General features: G+C 35.5%; 1 protein-coding gene across 5 annotated transcripts in view; it reads left to right on the top strand.

Moving 5' to 3' along the window:
* Positions 1-19,979, top strand: part of LOC124157576 (multidrug resistance-associated protein 1) — a 70,127-nt gene that overhangs the window by 27,172 nt on the left and 22,976 nt on the right. For 2 of the 5 annotated variants that reach the window (XM_046532415.1, XM_046532419.1), the window contains exons 14-22: positions 3,359-3,443; positions 3,651-3,844; positions 8,748-8,924; positions 9,206-9,373; positions 10,301-10,487; positions 11,550-11,691; positions 12,035-12,152; positions 12,865-13,069; positions 18,710-18,930. In XM_046532415.1, the coding sequence (XP_046388371.1) occupies positions 3,359-3,443; positions 3,651-3,844; positions 8,748-8,924; positions 9,206-9,373; positions 10,301-10,487; positions 11,550-11,691; positions 12,035-12,152; positions 12,865-13,069; positions 18,710-18,930 (1,497 nt within the window). Of the gene's footprint in view, positions 1-3,358; positions 3,444-3,650; positions 3,845-8,747; positions 8,925-9,205; positions 9,374-10,300; positions 10,488-11,549; positions 11,692-12,034; positions 12,153-12,864; positions 13,070-17,373; positions 17,595-18,709; positions 18,931-19,537; positions 19,759-19,979 lie in introns of all 5 variants that reach the window. The other 3 variants (XM_046532417.1, XM_046532416.1, XM_046532418.1) reach the window with 3 other exon arrangements.

Raw genomic sequence — 19,979 nt, 5'->3', positions numbered from 1 at the left:
AGTCTTTAAATGCCTTGAAACCTGACCCAGGTTTTCCTTCCCTGAAAATGAATGAACGAGAATGCATTCTTTTCCAAAACAATATCGTCTCGTCAACACTAAAAACTGGTTGAGGGGGAAAGGAGCCACTTTCAATCACAGCTTGGAGTTCATCAGAAAATGTTGCGGTGACTGCGCTATCAACACTTGCATATTCACCTGATATCGCCGCACTGAAAATACCTGCTTGCCGTTTAAATGCTGGAACCAACTGGAGCTTTCACTAAATGTCTCTGAGCGATTACCACTCCCGTCTTTTTGTACTGATTCTCTATGAACTTTCCGTATTTGTAGACCGCTTGGTTGAAGTTGGTGCGGCTGAGGTCACTGATGTTTTAACTTCGTCTTTATTCTGAATAAGGCATCGTACGTTTAAACTTCCGCGCAATATCGCTTTGACGCTCTCCATTTTCAAAGCAATTGACCTCTTTCAATTCCTCTTCTAGGTTTATAGTTTTTATTGATAAATTCTTGATTTTTCTACACGCATTCCTATTTTTTGCCACATTCTCTTGGTTTTTACTCTGTATGGCTCTATCTAAATCACCTTCCACTGCTGAACTGTATTCCTGAGACGCAGAAGGCCTAAGACTGTGGGGAGGGAACGAAGCCATTGTGTTCGAGACTCTATAGCGGATCCTTTTATGTGTTGATGCTATTCATGCGCAACTCGGCCACCGCTCCATTTCTCCCCCGTGAATACCGATGACCTTGAAGGCTTCACCGTAGACGGCGTAGACGCTCTACCTGGAAGTCAATCGCCCGATAACCTATGACGGCAAAAATACGTCTCAAACCGTATTGCTGAAAAAAAAATCATTTCCACTAGCCTCACGCTTAATTAACGATCTAAATTATTTATTATCATTCTGTTAAGGAGACGAGATAAATTACTTCGGTAAGCCGGCTATCTGGACCCAATGACGAGTAATACTTTTGGCCATTGCACAGCAATAGATTTCGATTAATATATAAACAAAAAAGAAGCTTTGAGGCAAGCAATAACATTAATATGCGTAAAATGATAGAAATTTCGTTTGTACTTCGCGCAAGTTCACGTTTTATCACGAGAGCGTTTAAGGGGGCCTTCACAGTTCGGCGTTGCGTTGACGCCGCGGCTAGCGAGCCAATCAGAGCCCGTCTTTGAGAATTGATGACGTCACGTCTCCAGCTCGCTGCGTCGTCGCAGAAAAACTGAACCTGTCGTATTTTCTCTGCGTCAAGGCGGCAGTACGCCGACGATTTCGAATTTGTGTTTGTTTCTGGGTATCCAAATATGCAAGATTAGCTCTAATGGGAGTGGCAAATGCTATGTATTTCATTATTTACTACTATTTTGAAGTGGTCAGCTTAGATATTTCGTATCTTTCCTAAACATAAGACGAATGTTAATCATAAATTAGATTACAATCACTGAGGAGCATAGATTAGCGTAACACATATCCGTAAATGGTATCACAAGCTAAATACAGCGTGAGAGGTGCTTGTTGGTGACTACGGTCGCTTAAATTCCAATTGATATCTAATAACCGTGCCCTCATTATCTACTCGGTTAGAGCTATTTAGATAACGTGACTAGGACAATCTGTTTGAACAACAGTTATCATTAATAAGTATTCCTGATAACATTCCGAGTTACTCATGTTCATTGAGTGTATGTAATTAGCTATTTTTCGAATATTCCGAGTTAAGAAATACAATTTAAAGTTCATAATAATGCATAGGCAAGGGCCATCACTACATGCATTATTATCGACTTTATGGTCGCCATATTAACTTCAAATGCTATTTATAGTTAAGAAGAATATTTAAAGAAATGAAATTGTGTTAACATGCAGAAAACAACATATGTATTGTGCGTTTAGTTCGAAATCATAAGATGATATGCTCACAAGCTATTTTTAGGAGCCGACGCTTTTTGCCTTTCATTTGTTTTCGCAACGCAGAGCTGTGAAGGGCTCCAACCTGCTGCGATGAGTTAGCTCCGCCCCCAAGTACGCAACGCCGAGCTATGAAGGCACCCTAAGAGTTTTGATTAGGCTACACTGCGCTGCAATGTTTCCCCGAGGAACGTATTTGCGCTATATCGAAATTGCGCTAATCGAAATTGCGCTATACGAGACATGGGTGTACATATATATGTACTTACTCTATGGTTGTAGTGCCTGTTTCATGCTCCTCAACAGTCATAAGTTTGTACATATTCTTGGTATAGGTGCATGCTTAGAGCACTTGGCGCATTCTTGCTAAAGATATTTTTATTTAATGAAGCATGGAAAGTAATTTGTGTTTTCTTGGCATTTTATAATTTTTTGAGTTGATTTGAGTTTTTTACTTGCAATAATCTTGCCTTTCTGTGATGAGATACTTACATGTATTATTTATAAATATTTTGCATACCTTTCATGCGGGCTGTACCTTCCATTTAGCAAGTGTAAGTTTTTAGCTGAAAACCTTGCTCTGCCCATTTTTTCGAGATAATGTCCCATCCTTTCTCACATGTGTGATGTGTAAAATAGGAGACAGTGGAGATGCTTTCAACTATCCGAGCATGCTGACTGATTGCCAAAATCTCTGTATTATAATGCAAAAAATGTATGTAATTGATAGATTGTCGTGTACATATTTTAACTGTGAGCAATCTAAATTCCTTAATTTAATGGCAGCTAAGAACATTGTAGTTATGGTTCATGTCACTATGTGCCCATAATCAAAGGGCATAAAAATTAGGGCAGCATTCTACATATTTCATGTTAAAGCTGTATACGTATTTGAGATGGCAATAGATTCTGTTAATCCTCAATTTCATGTGTAGTATGTGCCCTAAAATTATCAACGATTAACATTTTACTGCTCATACTTTGAGTAACTTCATTAGTTATTTTTGGATTTTTTTTATTAAGCATCTGTGTAGTAGCCTTTTTGAAGTACTTGGCTCTTATTTTTTAGTGTACTCTTTCATCATTTAATTAGCTTTTACTGAACTGTGAATCATTAAATAATATTGCATATAGCATGCTCATATTGATTCTTGTTATGTTTTTTCTCTGCTGATAAAATTCTTTCTTGTAATGTGTCTGTAAATGTTGAAATGGTTGCCTTCGAAAGTTAAGCCCAAATTTTATCACAGCTATCATTTATCTATGTCACTACTGAGAATTATTCTCACCTCCTCTTATTTTAATTTTGGCTTTTGATTTTTTAGCTTTTGGTCATCATTAGGGGGGAATCTCTATGTTTGTCAAGTTTTCTAATGTCTTCAAGTATTGTTTCAGTTATTATTAATCTCTTTTAACTTCTGTTTTACATAATTTTTTAGGCCAGTGTATCCGTGAAAAGAATGAACAAATTCATGAATTCAGAGGAACTTGACGTCGACTCTGTCAGTCATGATAAAAGTGATGGTAAGTCATGTCACTTGTATCCCTATTTTGTCATTTTTCTCAATTAAAACATCATTAATTTTGTGGTTGCATTGAAATAATTGTTTTGCATGGTTCATTTGATTATAAAATACATACCTAGTCTCTTTTTTTATTTAATTTCATCTGTTATTCTTTTTTGTATATACTCCTTCTTGCACTAACTTGGTAAAACTTGTTATTCCATAGAAAATCCCATTGTTGTTGAAAATGGCACTTTTACATGGAACCCTGAAGAAAATGCTGTTTTGAAAAATATTAATCTGACTGTGAAAAAAGGAGGACTACTTGCTGTCGTTGGAAGTGTTGGTTCTGGAAAATCATCTTTGATTTCAGCTATCCTTGGTGAAATGGAGAAAGTTTCTGGGCGAATCAATACTAAGGTATGATACATAATCAATGACTTAAGAAGTTCATCATGAGTAATTTTTCCTTGGTGTTGATTTGAATCACTCCAATTGCTTTTATTGCAACTGGTTAATGCAAAGCGGTCGTAGGTAGTAAAATTCTAATTAATGAAACTGTCTATGCTCAGAAGATACCATTGAGTGACAAAATTTTGGCATGATTAGAATATTTTTATGAGGAATACAGTGGAACCTCGTTACAGCGAGTACGGGCTATTGCGAGACCCCCACCAATACAAGAGATAGTCGAGGCACCATCAATTGACCCTATAATAAGCATGTAAAAAAATTTGTTTTTACGAGGCCCTTTTGGTGTTGGCACTCGCCATAGCGAGAGTTTCCGTCACCGGAAAACCTTCACCAAGAGGTCCTAATCTCTGTAATTTCTTATGATCTGTTAGAAATAAAGTTAACATGAAGTGCTCAGTCTCAAATTCATGTAGTAAACTGTAGTTCGATAAATAAGTACAGTGGAACCTCGTTAAAGCGAGTACGGGCTATAGCGACACTCCCGCTATAACGAGAGATAGCCGATGCACCGTCAATTGACCCTATAATAAATGTGTTAAAAAATTCGTTTTTACGACACTCTTTTGGTGCTGCCTCTCGCCATAGCGAGGGTTTCACCGCCGGAAGACTTTCATCAAGACTCCTTAACCTCTGTTTTTTCTAGCGATCTGTTAGATATGAAGTTAATGGAGTGCTCCGTCTCAAATTTATGTGGTAAACTGTCGTTCGATAAATAAGTAGTTAATTTTGGTGAAAATATTGTGGCATTAGCATTCGCGAATGCTTCATCTTCTTTTGTTCCTCGGACGGCAGAAAGCAGTCGGCAGCATACCCGCACGTCCGTGAGTTGCGTGAATAGAAAGCATTTGATGGCAGTCACCATGGCCAAAAAAACACCAAACACAGTGAGAAAATAAAAATAAAGGAGTAATATGAGAGTGTCGAAATTAATTTATCTTCCTATTTGCTCTGCAAAATTATAAAAACACAGAAGCGCCCAAGGAATGCAGACGATGAATAGTTATCAGGAGCTTTGTTCGGGTGGTTTTGCCCATTCCAATCTGCGGGAACTTCTGAGAAGGGGGCTACGCCCAAGCCTAAAGCGGAACATTTCAGGGATAGATTGCGAATCGAGAATTTTAAGAGTGCAGAAGGTTGATTATACTAATGCGAAGCACCAAAGCGTTATCTCCCCTCATAATTGCTGGTCATGCCTGCGGTGTAAACCCGAAGTCGTGGAAGAAAGGACTCCGATCGTAAGTATCTTTAGAAGTATTCCCCGCGTCATATAACAGACGAAACGGAACTTTTTTTACATACAACTCCTCGACAAAACCCTTGCAGTATGAGGTATTTCTTGCAATGATGCCTCTAAAGGTAGGTAGTGCGCCTTAGCGATGATGTAGGATGTACGAAGCAATGATACTCAGCGTGAATTGCCCGGATGGACGTATTTATTCTCCGTTGCGGATTTACAAGGGTGAACTATTCGCGTCAGTGGTCGGAGTCGTACTGGCGCTCTCTTTTGTCACGTGGGTAGCCGAGCATCCCCTGGTGGCCGCTGGAAGAACTCGCAGAACAACTAACTCTCGTTTGCAGTGCCGTGGTAAACTCGGTGTATTACTTCAAATACGTCGCGAGCGTAACCCTCAAAAAGAAACTTTTTTTCAACAACGGCAATTTTAATCACATCATTTTTCAAGCAAAATTTTTACCGTAGACTATGTAGGTATTACATTATTTGATAGAAAAAGTCTTCCAAGGCGGGAACGTTATACAGCCTTCCACCGTTTTCGCCTGTAGAAACAAATGTAATGCGTTATTTCACTTCACTGCCGCATAACGTACAGAAACAATAAACATACACCAATGGAAACATTTGAGGCATTAAATAACCGCGATACTGTTTTATCAATTAATTTTTGAATTTTCAGTGGAAAATGCCAAAATAATAGAATGATCACGTAAATGAACTAATTTAGTGCATAGAAAAATGGCTTCGTCGGTTGTGCATTGGCATAATGATTGACGAAACAATGCTTTCCATGATTTTTATTCAGTGCGGCGCTTCTAAATTGTTTGAATAGTTAGTCATTGTTTGAGTAAGGAAATTTAGTGATGCAAAAAAACATCGCTTTTCGTCTGGATTTATGCTTACGTTTATCGGATAGATGTTTATCTGTCGCCGCACCACTCCTTTTCCTGTATATCTGTTCGCAACAGGTATATTGGCTATTGTTTGCTTCACCTCCGGTAAAGCGACAATTCGCTATAGCGAGTGTTTATTAGTACACCGTGGGGTGTCGTTATATCGAGGTTGCACTGTAGTTCATTTTGGTGAAAATATTGTGGAATTAACATTCGCGAATGCGTGATCTTCTTTTGTTCCTCGGGCGGCAGAAAGCAGTCGGCAGCATACCCACAAGCCTGTGAGTTGCGTGAATAGGAAGCATTTGATGGTAGGCACCATGGCCAAGAAACACCAAACACGTCAAAGCAAGAAAATAAAAATAATAGAGTAATATGAACGTGGCGTGGCGTAATTAATATTCCTTCCTATTTGCTCTTCACAATAAAAAAACAAAAGCGCTCATGGAATACAGACCATGAAGAGTTCGGAGCTTTGTTTGGGTGGTTTCTCCCACTTCAATCTATAGAAACTTCTTAGAAAGGGGCTATGCCTAAGCCTAAAGCGGAGTATTTCAGGGATAGATTGCGAATCGAGAACTTCAAGAGTTTGGAATGTTAGTTATACTAATTCAAATCACCAAAGCGTTATCTCCCATCATAATTGCTGGTGATGCCTGCGGTGTAAACCCAAAGTCGTGGAAGAAAACACTCCGGTCCTAAATATCTTTAAGAAGTATTCCCCGCGTGACATAACATACACGACACGGAAATCTTTCACAACCTACTCCCCGACAAAAACCTTGCAATACGAGGTATTTCTTGGTATGATGCTTCTGAGGTAGGTAGTGCGCCTTAGCGATGGTGTAGGATGTACGATACAATGATACTCAACCTGAATTGTCTGGATGGACGTATTTATTTTCTGTTGCGGTTACAAGTAATAGTTACGATCACAATGTACTATTCACAAGGGTGAACTATTCGGATCAGTGGTCGGAGATGTACTGTTGCTCTCTTCCGTCATCCGGGCAGCCGAGCATCCCCTGGTGGCTGCTGGAAGAACTCAGAGAACAACGGACTCTCGTTAGGCACAATTTCGTATGCATAGGGAGGAACCTCTATGGTCATATGCATTCGGTGCCACTACAGAGGGCATATGTGAAGAGCTGATGCTGCGATTTTAGTTTATTTAATTTAAAAAATTCTGCATTCCTTTTTCATGTTTCTCAGTCATTATTGAGAATGTTAAATCAATAAATTCATACTTGTAAGTTTTTTTGGCCTTAGGGTTCATCAGATGCGTATGCCTTTCCGTTTGTATTCCGCAAATATTACCCATGTGAGTTATGTTCGTCGCAGTTTCTTGCATCTTGCTTTAGTTTACTTAAGTGACATCAGCATAATATCTGCGTTATATTTTTTGTGAAATAATATCACGTCAATATCTTTTCTTATATTACCAATTTTAATTCAAATCATTTTTATTGCAGTGTCGTGGTAAACTCAGTGTATTATTTCAAATACGTCGCGAGCGTAACACTCAAAAAGGAAGTATTTTTAACAATGGCAATTTTAATCACATCATTTTGTATGCTAAGCAAAATTTTTACCATAGATAATGAAGATATTACATTATATGATAGAAAAAGTCTTCCGAGGCAGGATCGTTACACAACCTTCCAAGGTTTTCGTCTTTACCTTATTTCACTTAACTGCCGCTTAACATACAGGAACTATAAACATACACCAATGGAAACATTTGAGGCATTAAATAACCATGATACAGTTTTATCAGTTATTTTTTGAATTTTCAGTGGAAAATACCAAAATAATAGAATGATCACGTAAGTGCACTAGTTAAGTATGTATAAAAATGGCTTTGTCGGTCGTGGATTGGCATAATGATTGACAAAGCAATGCTTTGCATGATTTTTATTCTGTATGGCGCTTTTAAATTGTTTGAATGGTTAGTTGTTGTTTAAGTAAGGAAATTTAGTGATGAAAAAAAACATTGCCTTTCCTCTGGATTTATGCTTATGTTTATCGAATATAAATTTATCTGTCGGCGCACCACTCCTGTTCCTGTATAACTGTTCACAATAGGTATATTGGCTATTATTTGCTCCACCTCCGGTAAAGCAACAATTCGCTATAGCGAGTGTTTATTTGGGCACTGTGGGGTCTTGTTTTATCGAGGTTGCATTGTAAAATTGACCTGAACTCCAGAGGAAAAAATCTAGAATGACAAAGTTATTTCTTATAATACCTGATGTAAGGACACTCAAAACTAGTCTAAATATCTGAAACTTAGTCAAAATGGAGACGAAGTATCATATTAATATCTGATATATATCATATTTTAGTCCAGATAAATAGTTGCCTTAACATCTTTAATATTATTCAATAGAACTGCTGTTCCTTTGCAAGGTAATGGTTTGCATAACTGGTTGGTCATATCATTTACTAATTTAAATATGAACATCATATAATTTATTTTGCATCTATAAGACAGTATATAAATATTCAACACTTAGAGAGTTTCATTATCCTTATTTTGTACAATGGAATATGTAAATATTTTTACTCCCTTATATTTATCTTATAAGAATGCCGAGCTATTTTAATGTTTTTGTTGTAATGGACTCAATGTACTGTTCAAACAACAGAATGTGATCTAGGATTATGTCTATGATTTTAGGTTGGAAAGAACTTTAAAACATTTTCTATTTTTCTGTTTCAGGGATCAATAGCTTATGTCCCTCAGCAAGCGTGGATCCAAAATGCCACATTAAGAAACAACATCACCTTTGGTAAAGAATTTGATGGTTCAAATTACAAGCGCATAATACATGCATGTGCCTTAAAGCCAGATTTTGATATGTTGCCTGCTGGTGATCAAACGGAAATTGGTGAAAAGGTATTTCTCTTTAAATGAAAATGCATTTCAATCTTAAGTACAGGTTAATGTTTAACACCATTTTTCCTTCTCCCTGTATTATTTTCCCATCAATATTCTTAAAAAAAATTTGAGAAATATTATTAGCTTGTATTACCAGCTCTTACTAATGTGATTTGTAAGTTCCTCCTAACTACCAGAGGTGTTTGGTTAATTATGAAAACAATGGTGTAACGTAAATATAAGCAATTATTTAAAACATTATCATGTTGACTTTTGTTTACATGTGATCTATCCTTTAGGGCATCAATCTCAGTGGTGGTCAAAAGCAGCGTGTCAGTTTAGCCAGAGCAGTGTACAATGATGCTGATATGTACTTCCTAGATGATCCATTGAGTGCAGTGGACAGCCATGTTGGCAAGCACATTTTTGAAAATGTGATTGGTCCTCAAGGGGTTCTCAATAAAAAAGTGAGTATGTACTCGGTTATGTTTTTGGTATTTTATTTCATCAAAATGCCTTGTGAATATGGATTGGCAAAAACCTCGATTGTCTTATGGATCATTTAAATTTCAAAGTATCTCATGTGCCATATGTTTGCATATGAATAAAGCCTGAATCACACAATAATTTTATTCGTCATTTCCAAGTGATCACGATCACTAGAGTGATCACTCACAAATGATCGTCGCCAGCAATTTTTTTCTGCGATCACGATCGCATTAAGGATTCCCATCGCTTTTTTCGTCACTCATCCGGTCGCTTTTTCCGTCACTGAAACCATCACTAAAATTCGCATATCAGCCAATCAGTACACATTCCCATATGGAGCAATTGCAGTACAACGTTTGACAATCTTGGGAACAACATAGATAAACAAACACGCTCTATATTTTCCATATGTGTGTCCTATGGCAACAAGCTGTGTTATCGGAAATAATGAGAAAGGCAACGGCAGGAAGGACTGTGTGATTAAGAAAAATGATCGCTCTCTTAAAAATTGTTGATTGAGCCAAATGCAAAGTTTTTAGACAAGCACTTTTTTTTTTAAATACTTATACATATAACTATGTATGTATAAGAGTGATTATCATCTTCTCAAAGTAATCCCCATGTGCAGTAATTCATGCACTTATCCCAATTTGTATATTCAATAAGCTTGTTGATTGTCCTCTACAACACATAAAAGATATTGAAATTGATGTTGAAACTTCAGCCTTTGAGATGAAGCCTCACCTTTTGGAATTCGGTAATGGGTGGCTGAAGCCAAGTCTTAACAAGTGTGGGGACATAAATTGAATCGGTTGGTTTTTTTAGGATTGTCCATTCTTTTGAAGTTGCTTTTCATATTTGTTATTAGCATATTTTCCAAATTAAAGGTTTTGTTCTGTTTTTAGACTCGTATTTTAGTTACCCATGGCATCACATACCTACAAGAGGTGGATCAGATAATTGTTATGAAAGATGGCGAAATAAGTGAGCATGGTACCTACAAGGAACTTCTTCAAAAGAAAGGAGCTTTTGCTGAGTTTCTCATGCATCACATTCAGGAGGTAGAAGAAGATGAAGGAATTGCTGAAGAAGGTAAGTTGGTTAGCTAATTTTTTGCTGTTTAGACATCGTGCTTTCAATATTGTGAGCATGTCATCGCACACATCATGTCAAACAGCTGATATGTAACACTAGGGTGCCTCCGAATCCCCTGTGAAGTAGGCAAACTTGGAGTTTTTCATTTTTAGTTTTTTCATTAATTAAACTTACTCTGATGCTCTTCCTTGTGCAAAGAAGGCGTGATTGATATCATATCGCAGCTGAGACACTGTCGAATCGTCTTGCTAGACGATTGACCTGACCGAGTGTCATTCCCCAGAAACATAGGCAAACACATTTTTTTAACCAGAAATTGCTGTAATTCATTATTCGGAGCCAATGAATGGCTTCTTAAATGTTGTTGTATCAAGCCAAAATTTTATTAATGAATTTAGATGAAAATCAAACCAAGGTCGAAAAAAGCCTGACAACATGTTTTTACTTCATGATTTTGTAAGCGCCTTAACCCTTATACTGCCAGCCCATTTGAGATGGGATTTACAAAGACTGCCTAGGCTATTTTCTAGAATTAGCTGCATTTAAGATTTAAAATATTTTCTGCTACTTAATTTAATTTAATGTCTAGATTTTTTTCCCAATTCTTAAGATATATTTACATCTTATAGCCATAGATAGATTATGGGGGTTTACATAAATTACAGCTGTTGAAAAAGCCACAATCATGAAAAAAAATTTAAATAATTCGGGCCGATAAATCGGCCCCTGGCAGTTTTCGCTCAGCCAGTGAGGGCCGATATATATCGGCCCGGTGCCAGTAAAAGGGTTACTTATACACACTCTCTGAATAATTTTTCTATCCTTGTATTTTCTTTGCTGATGAAGATTTGATCAATTTAATTTTATGATCAAATTACAGATTAATGACCAAAATTCATGAAATATTAATACGTATCAGAAAGATCATGTTCTGACACTTAAAACAATTCTAGTTTACTCTATTCAATTTTTTAAAGTTTTTTTTTGCTGGGACTAATGAATATTAAATTACAGTATACTACTACAGTTGAACTAAGTAACGAATTTTTCTAACTGTAGGGCTAGATGAAATAAAGCAACAGCTGGAACACACAATGGGCTCTGAAGAATTCAAAAGACAATTTTCCACTCAAAAGTCAAGGATATCAGAAAGTGACTCAAGTGATTCCAGACAAAGGTCTCCAACAGGTTCTCTTAGCAGGTGGGTTTTCTTGAATGTTGTCATGTCCCTAAATTAATTAAATATTCAATGTCTCAGGGATAAGATCTGATTTGGGGGTTAACCTTTATCATCCTTGCAGTCCCAAGAGGGACCACCTAATGTTTTCGTTTATGGCCTTGCGGTCCCTTTAGGGACCACTGAGACACTTCGTTTAAAATCGGCTTATAATGAGTTTCGTCTCTTGAGAGTTAACTGGAGAGCTGCTTATGTTTTAAACCTAGGCCTTTTAAATGCCCGGCCATGCAGTGATACATCTGGGATATATAGCCGTCCTTTAAAGGTTAATTTTCATTGTGAATGATTTGCCCTAATTCATTCTCAGGAAGAAGTCAATTGATTCGAGTTCTTCTGGTAGTATGCAGCAGTTGACAAATGATAATGAAGCAAAAAAGAATATTGGAGAGAAATTAATTGAAGCTGAGAAGGCAGAAACTGGAAGGGTAGGTCATATTTTCTTATTGTAATTAGTGCAAATAATGTTTCATTCAAATTTTGGAATCCTCAAAAGGCTCATTACCTCAGCATAAAGTGTCACTGGAGCCCACAATGTCTCATTTCGTTACTTACCCTTGGCAATGGTGCCTATAATTTTTTCTGCGCATTCTACTCCAAGGATGGATTTATGTGATCATAATGAGACATTTTTCATATTTTTGTCTACCTACTGGAAAAGTAATGTAGCATTTACCTCAGTTTTTCTACGTACTTTTTTTCAGCTTTAACTCCAAAAATAAATATATCATGTATCAGTTGTAAATATTGGTCTTTTATTGGTGAATTTGAAAAAAATGCGTTACTCTTTTTTATGTAAAGAGTAACAATATATTGCTAATAGATATTTGGAGATTTGTCATGTTCCTACTCTAGCTTGGTTGCTAGTGGTTGACGTTGGTAGCAAAAAAGCACCTTAAAAATGAATATTATTATTTTATCTGCTAACAACCTATAGAGGTTGCCATCTTCTAAACTAATAATATGCATTAGTATGTACTGTACCTTATATTTGCATTGTAAATGCAGTGTTGCATAATGTTATCATACAAAAATAAATGCACCAATCACTTTGTTTTAGCTGTTAGGTTTCTCCCGAGGTATTTCACTCCCTCTCACATTCTTTCAATTTTTTTCTAATGAAAAAAACTATTATTTCAGGTGAAATGGAGAGTCTATTCCCATTACTTGAAGTCCATTGGGGTATTCTTGTCCACAGCCACTATTTTGTTGAATATGATATTTCAAGGTTTTTCCATTGGTTCAAACTTTTGGCTTTCTGCTTGGTCAAATGATAATTCAACTACTGATAGCAGTAGAAGGGATATGTATTTGGGTGTGTATGGTGCCTTGGGAGTTGGTCAAGGTAAGTCCATTTCTCTCTCTTTCATTTAGTCATTTGATGTTGATATACTCATGCCCATTTCTACATTGGACTCAACCTACATACATTCTTGTTTAAATGATTAGAAATCTTCGAGAATAAATGAAATTGGTAAAAACTTTTGATGGAGCACTGACGGCACTTGTAACTTACAATTGCACGACATCTTGTTAATTTTTGGCATGCATTGCATCTGAAGAGTGAATGTTTTCATGGATTTTGGCTTGCAATTCAATAAATTCTCATGGTATTATTATTCAAGTTAAATGTGATTGTTTTATATTTTTAATGAAAAAATTGGGTATGATGCATTTTATATTAGTTTTGAATTTATAAATGGTTTTTATTTTATTAATCATATCTTGGAATTTAATATTTTTGATACCATATTTTGCAAATGCTAACTAAAAGTAGTTCTTGAGTTTTTATTAAAAACATTAATTTTTAGCTTAATACTGGCAATGAGGATGTTCTTTTATCATGGATTCACATCTATTGACATTCGAATGTTTATAAGGAATTGATTTGTTACTGTATATGATAGTAGATAATTAATTAAATAGTCAGCCATTAAATATTGCTCAGTTATAATGAATTCTCATTATTTTGTACGGAAGTCTTGTGATTTGAGTCAACTCTGATTTTATGTTTCTTGAAAAAAATGAATGAAAATTCTTGTATATTGCAAAGACAAGGTTGCAGTTTTTATTCTTAAATTTATCTTGATAAGAGTCGCATTCTTGAAATATTTTTATATTAATGATTTCTTGTTTTATTTTGATCAGACTTAATTACACAGTCCAAAATCTTCAGTTTAATCATGTAAATAAAGCAGCCCTGGCGAGAGCTGTAAATATGCTTATAGTTGCTTAAAGTTGAAGCTGAAGTTATTTTTATTTTACAGCTTTGTTATGTGTAGGAATTTGAGCTCCTATTTTTTATTCTAATCACGTAGATTTTATATTCACTTGCTTGCTCGGTTCAGTGGTTTACGATCTATTAAAAGCATTTTAGTTGCCTGGAAGTTTTTTTCACTTAGTTTTGCTTATCTCCATCTTGGTTCAAATTCAAATGGATTTGATTGGGTTTATTTGCTCTTCTTATTTATGGAGATGAGGTGTAGTGGTGGTGGCAAATTTTTAAAATAAAATTTGAACTCATTTTTATGCTTGAAAAATTAATTTTCATGGTGTAAGGTATGGATAAGTCAGCTTAAAGGTTGTAAGCATTGTGGTTGATGGTCTTAGAATTATGATAAAAAGAAATATATCTGTATGCATTGTTTTAAATGGTATTTTATATATTTGCTAGGGAGATTATGACTAGATTTAAATGTTTTTAAAAACTTGCCATTTGCATACATGCTGTAAATAGTAAAACCACTCACTGTTAAATTTTTCTTTCTTTGATATTGAGGAAAACATCAAACTCCTAGCTCAGAATTTTTTTTCTATTAACAGTGTCCTATAATGAGTTGTGTGTGTCTACTGACATAGCACTTGCAGTGGAAGTAGTTATAACAATCTATTGCAGCTTTGTGCAAAAATGAATTGAAAAAAATTAATGTTTTGGAAGAAGTGGACACAATATATTTTGTTTGCCTGTAGAAATTGACTGTAGGAATACCTACTTCATCAAGTTAACTTGGGTTAGATATGTGTTATTAGAAAATCCTGTGGACTTCATGTTTAATAGTATAAGTGTTACACACCTGAGTATTTATGAAGTATCAAGAAAGAGTATGTGCCCATATTTTTTCCATAACTACTACATAGTTAACTAAATATAAGTTAGTTTATGTGCATACTGTATGGATTTAGTCCAAATTTAGAAAGCCAATTCTTGAATAAATCATATTTTGACTAGACTGTAGGTGGACAATTTTAGTTTTTTGTTAACAGGAGGGGAGTCCATTATTGCAACTGTAATTACTGTAATACAGGTAATTCTCAAATATGAGGCTCATCATTTAAGCTGTAATCAGGAGTTATTTCATAACCTTGCAATTGCTATGAGTTTCTGGTTGGCCATCATAGTAGTTTTATTATTAATTTGCCATGGCTTTCTTTTTGATTAAATATTTATTTCAGTTTAAGTGGGTGGTCATGCCTTTTTTGTATTTTTTTAAGCCAGTGCACTGTTAACAGGCTGATTATTTTCTGATTTTTATGTGATATGCTTTTTGATATGCTTTAACCATGAAAATTTTCTATATAATTAGGTTATTGAGCATGCTTGATGAATAAATAGTTAAGCATATTGTTGTATGCATATTTGTAGCTTTAACTTAGGGGTAATACAATGGAGATTAATTACTGTAGCAAAGTAGAGTGGCTCTAGTTTCTTAGATGGACTAGTAGGGAAAAGGTAGCCTTTTTACTGTACAGTAAAACCTCGAAATAACAAATTTCAAGGTATGCATAAAGAAGCAATTTCATGCTGTGAAATTTGTAATAGTGAAACATGATATTTTTCACAAAATTTTCCATGTTGTTGCTGGTTGTTTCGATGAATCCGAGAGAATTCAGTAACATTTATCAACCTGCAGACTTACACTCCATTGGTTTTTATGCAGCAAATTAGCAAATGATGACTGACTATTCAGTAATTAAAGTTGCAAACACACTGATTAAATGTTCATTTTGCCTGTTAGTCCTGCCTCAATTTTGGGATTTTCATATTGGACTCGCTAGTTGGCACATCTTCATTACTCAATTTCTTCTAATACCGAATCTGTGAAGTTCATTGTTATGGCAGTAATATCAGAAAATCTGTAATAACGATTGCTCTGTAAGCTCTGACTTAATTCATAATATCTGATAGGTAAAATTAAATTTGCATACAGCAGACTCCCAATTATCTGGCTGCGGTTTATCCATGTTGCGCTTGTCCATTCACAAGTTTTACACTTCTTCAATATTTTCCGTGATACATATTTATTAAAAAAATTAATCGGACACAAAAGCACGAGGATATTTTCATTTTAATGCAAGGCTACACGAGGATTGTTATTTCCATTAAAATCCTCTTGGTAATAGGGAATTATTTTATTTACTTTTGGATAAGGAATGTTTCAAGTTTACTTGGACGCTTGCTCTAGCATGCAGACGACGATAAGCGGTGTGAAAAAATATCTTGATTAATTTTAGAAGATTCTTCTACAGTTAACCAATCGCAACTTAAGAGAAATGTTGTCTACGGTCTATAATTGTACATTTCATATCTCAAATTCACCATCATTGCTGTGGCCTTGCATTCGGCTGAATTCAGCCCTAAGGAACTCGAGATTTTGTCACACTCCGACGTATTTATGCCGTGACTAGTCGAGGTCAAACTGAAAAGGAAGGGAATAGAAGAAGTGAAGGCAGCGGGGGAAGTGGGAGTAAAGATAATATGAGTTATAGCCAGGCACTTGCCTGCATAGACTAATTGCCAATAGTCCTGGTTTCCTATAACTGCTGCTGCGTGATGGGATGATCACATGCCCATTACCTTCATAGAAGCTCCTTGTTTGTGTTATCTAAACATCGCGGTGTGCGATTGCTTCCAGTGATCGTGGAACCGCCTCCCGCCCTCCTGCATACCAGGTAACTTGTGCGAGTGTGGTGCCTGACAGTGTAGTTTCTGACGTTGTGCAGCGGTTTTGAAGCATTCCTGCTAACCAATTTTCTGAATCCATGATCTCGCGAATACAGGTGTGTGGTTTTTGGAAACCAGGTATTACATGGAGCAGTAGAAATAGGAGTACAATCACGTTTTCACCGTAAAAAAGATCGCGGTCGGGAAAAGATATCTGTGAATGATTCCGGAAAGAAACCTAAAATAACAGACATTGTGCATGAAAGACAAAAAATTGTTTGATTTACATGAATTATGAAAATTACTTGAAATTAAAGGGACAGTTTGGAGTAATTGTGTTTTCCGATTATTCGTGCCGCCTCTCTCCATCATTAGCCCGGATAATTGGGAGTATGCTGTGCTTTTAAAAAGTGTTTAGCTTATCCTCAGGCTGACGAAAATTTTATTTCCTAAATATGTTTATTCTTGGAAAACTGGCGATCAGAGCCTTATTGTCTAAAGTACTAGTTTGGTTTAGTTTAGGGTTTCTTATTGCAGGCTCTGCCTCATGTATTCAGGTACATTGGAATTAATGCCATTGTATTTTTAATATTTCTTTAAATCATCTTGTCAATGTATTTGAAAATATTTATGAAAAATTGAATTAATTATATTCTTGAAGCCCATTGTATCTGCTGCATCAAATTCCAATACTTTGCATATTACAGCGGTTGCAATATTTTTTGCATCTCTTAGTCTTGGATTGGGTACTATTTTTGCTGCTGATATTCTACAAAGGTACATGTTATCCAATATAATGATGAGTCCGATGCAGTTCTTTGACACCACTCCTATTGGAAGAATCGTCAACCGTTTTGGAAAAGATGTTGACGTATTGGACAATATTCTGCCCATGCTGATACGGAGTTTTCTAACTATGGTGTATTCGGTATGGAATTCCTTTCTTTTGGAAAAGGATGCAAATGTATATTTGTGCTATTGGCGATGTGTCTTAGTAAGAGTCCTTGGAGATATTGGGTGTTGTGGTACGAGAACTTGTTGCTTGGTGTTTACTTTCAACAGTATGTGTTTAGTTGTTCCATCTTTTTAGGTGTTGTGCTTTGAACATGATTTATATGGGTTTGTAATACTCTTATGTCAAGGTTATGTGTAAAGTAAATCAAATGTAGCTTTGAGAAGATTCTTATAATATGGTCGTATTTTGTGAGATATACTTGTGCATAGTTTAACTTTGATTTCTTTTTAAATTTGCTATCAAGTTGGATAAAGTGATTAATTAATTTTATCTAGCGATGATAACAGGGAGTGTTCATTTAGGGTACATATTTTATCTAAAAATTTCATTGAGTATTTTCATATATGTACTGGAGATAGGGATTCTTGATATAGATGTTGACTGTATCCTAAAAATAAAAGTGTATTTCATAAATATTAGGCAGTTTAACATGTGAAAATAGTTGGGTGCTTTGCTTTAATTACCCCTTTCTTCTAAGTTGTTATTCATGGAGTATTTCTTCAACAACTGTAGTTTATTGTAAAGTAAAGTTAAGAGAAACAGTCTTTCAGTTTCAGTGCCCAACTTCATGAGCTGGAGCAACAAGTAATGAAATATTGCAAAAGATAAATGGTCATTGCTAAAGAGTTTGCTCCAGATTTTTTATTTTGCCATTACAATTTCCTTATTTTATTCATTGATTACATCTTACCAAAAGCCTGTTAATTGTTTCTCAGAATTAAATAATTCTGTACCAACTTAGGCAAGACTTGCCAATGCACAAGTATATTAGGTAAATTTTTATTTAAGGTACTGTTGGGCCTGGTGGTGGTTTTTTTTTCTATTGCAAAGCAATAAGAACGCATGCTAGTTGGTATCTCTTTTTAATTAATCTTCTAAATTGAAAATGATGGTAATTCTATGTACCATTGGTACATTATTTTGTGTTGGAGGAAATTATTGCCCGGGATTGCATTTCTTATAATCGGTACACCCTTTGGTGAATGTTCCAAAGATAATGTAGCTAAGCTTGTGTGTTGTCTTTACAGTAACGTCAGTGCTGCTTTCATCTCTATCATTGTTTGTTGGAACGCTCACGGCAGCTCAAACCCTTCACCATCATATGTTATCTAATGTCCTGAAGACTCCTGTGTCATTTTTTGATGTGACTCCTGTCGGTAGAATTCTTAACCGTTTTTCTAAAGATGTAGATGTTTTGGATACAGGCTTACCTCAGATTTTGAGAGGATGGACTGGTTGTTTTTTTGGGGTATGTAATAGATAAAATCAAGCTAAAAAAATAACGAGAACCAATGGCTGCTGACACATGATACACCCTGATATCTCTTTGTATCAGTTCCAATTTGATAGTTGTTTAAGCGTTGTTAGCTATATAGTGGGATTTAAATCCAACTGAGGGCAATTATTTTTCTGGAACGTATTCATTGCCATTCATGTTGGATTATAGCATGCACATCACTGCTTTTTGCTCAAGCTCTATTGTTTGGTGCTGGAATTGAATTTAATGAAATTATATTTTTTGTCTTCGAATCTCCTACTTCATTTATTGGTGATAATAGGACATTATAGTATAGACTGTGAAAATTAAGATTTTGATTTGACTTTGAGAATTTATGTGATCTTAGGCATTATAAAAAATTGGATATTGCTCGAGATTACGTCTTGTCCATTTCACTTTTTACCCTTCTCTTGTTCTCAATACTTGTGGCCCAGGATTTAGGTTTAAAAATGTTAATTTTTGAGTTATTTCAAGTTATTTGTTGTGAATTATGAAACTGTGTGAAATCATAAAATAATGAGTTTTCTAGGCTTGAATGCCCTTTGAATATCTCCTGAAGCTGTGCTCTTTTTTTCAGCTGTGACTTGTGTCATTGCAGCATTGATGATCAATATAGGGATACTCAATGCAGCTGCTTTAATGCATAATTCAATGACTGAGAATGTTCTTAAATGTCCAATGTCATTTTTTGACACAACTCCAGTTGGTCGAGTTTTAAATCGTTTTTCCAAGGATGTCAATGTTCTGGATAATTCCATGTCTCACCTTATTCGGTCTTGCATTTCAAGCTTTTTTCGGGTAGGTAACTAAACATAAAATAATGAATGCTTTGAATATTGGTGTCCCTGTAGGAAGCTTTTCAATATTGTCTTGAAAACTTTTCCTGCTCTCTTTGTATTTAATGATGAAAGCTGATTCTTTGTGCTACTATTTTTAATGAATATGAGGTGTTTCATTCCTATTGAAATTTTTTTATTAATTCTTATCCACTGTGAGTCATATGAGGATTCGGTTTGGTC

Source organism: Ischnura elegans, chromosome 4 (genome assembly GCF_921293095.1).
Source record: "Ischnura elegans chromosome 4, ioIscEleg1.1, whole genome shotgun sequence".
NCBI classification, from domain to species: domain Eukaryota; kingdom Metazoa; phylum Arthropoda; class Insecta; order Odonata; family Coenagrionidae; genus Ischnura; species Ischnura elegans.
The sequence above is the reverse complement of the archived record's forward strand: the minus strand, read 5'-3'. Positions and strand labels throughout refer to the sequence as shown.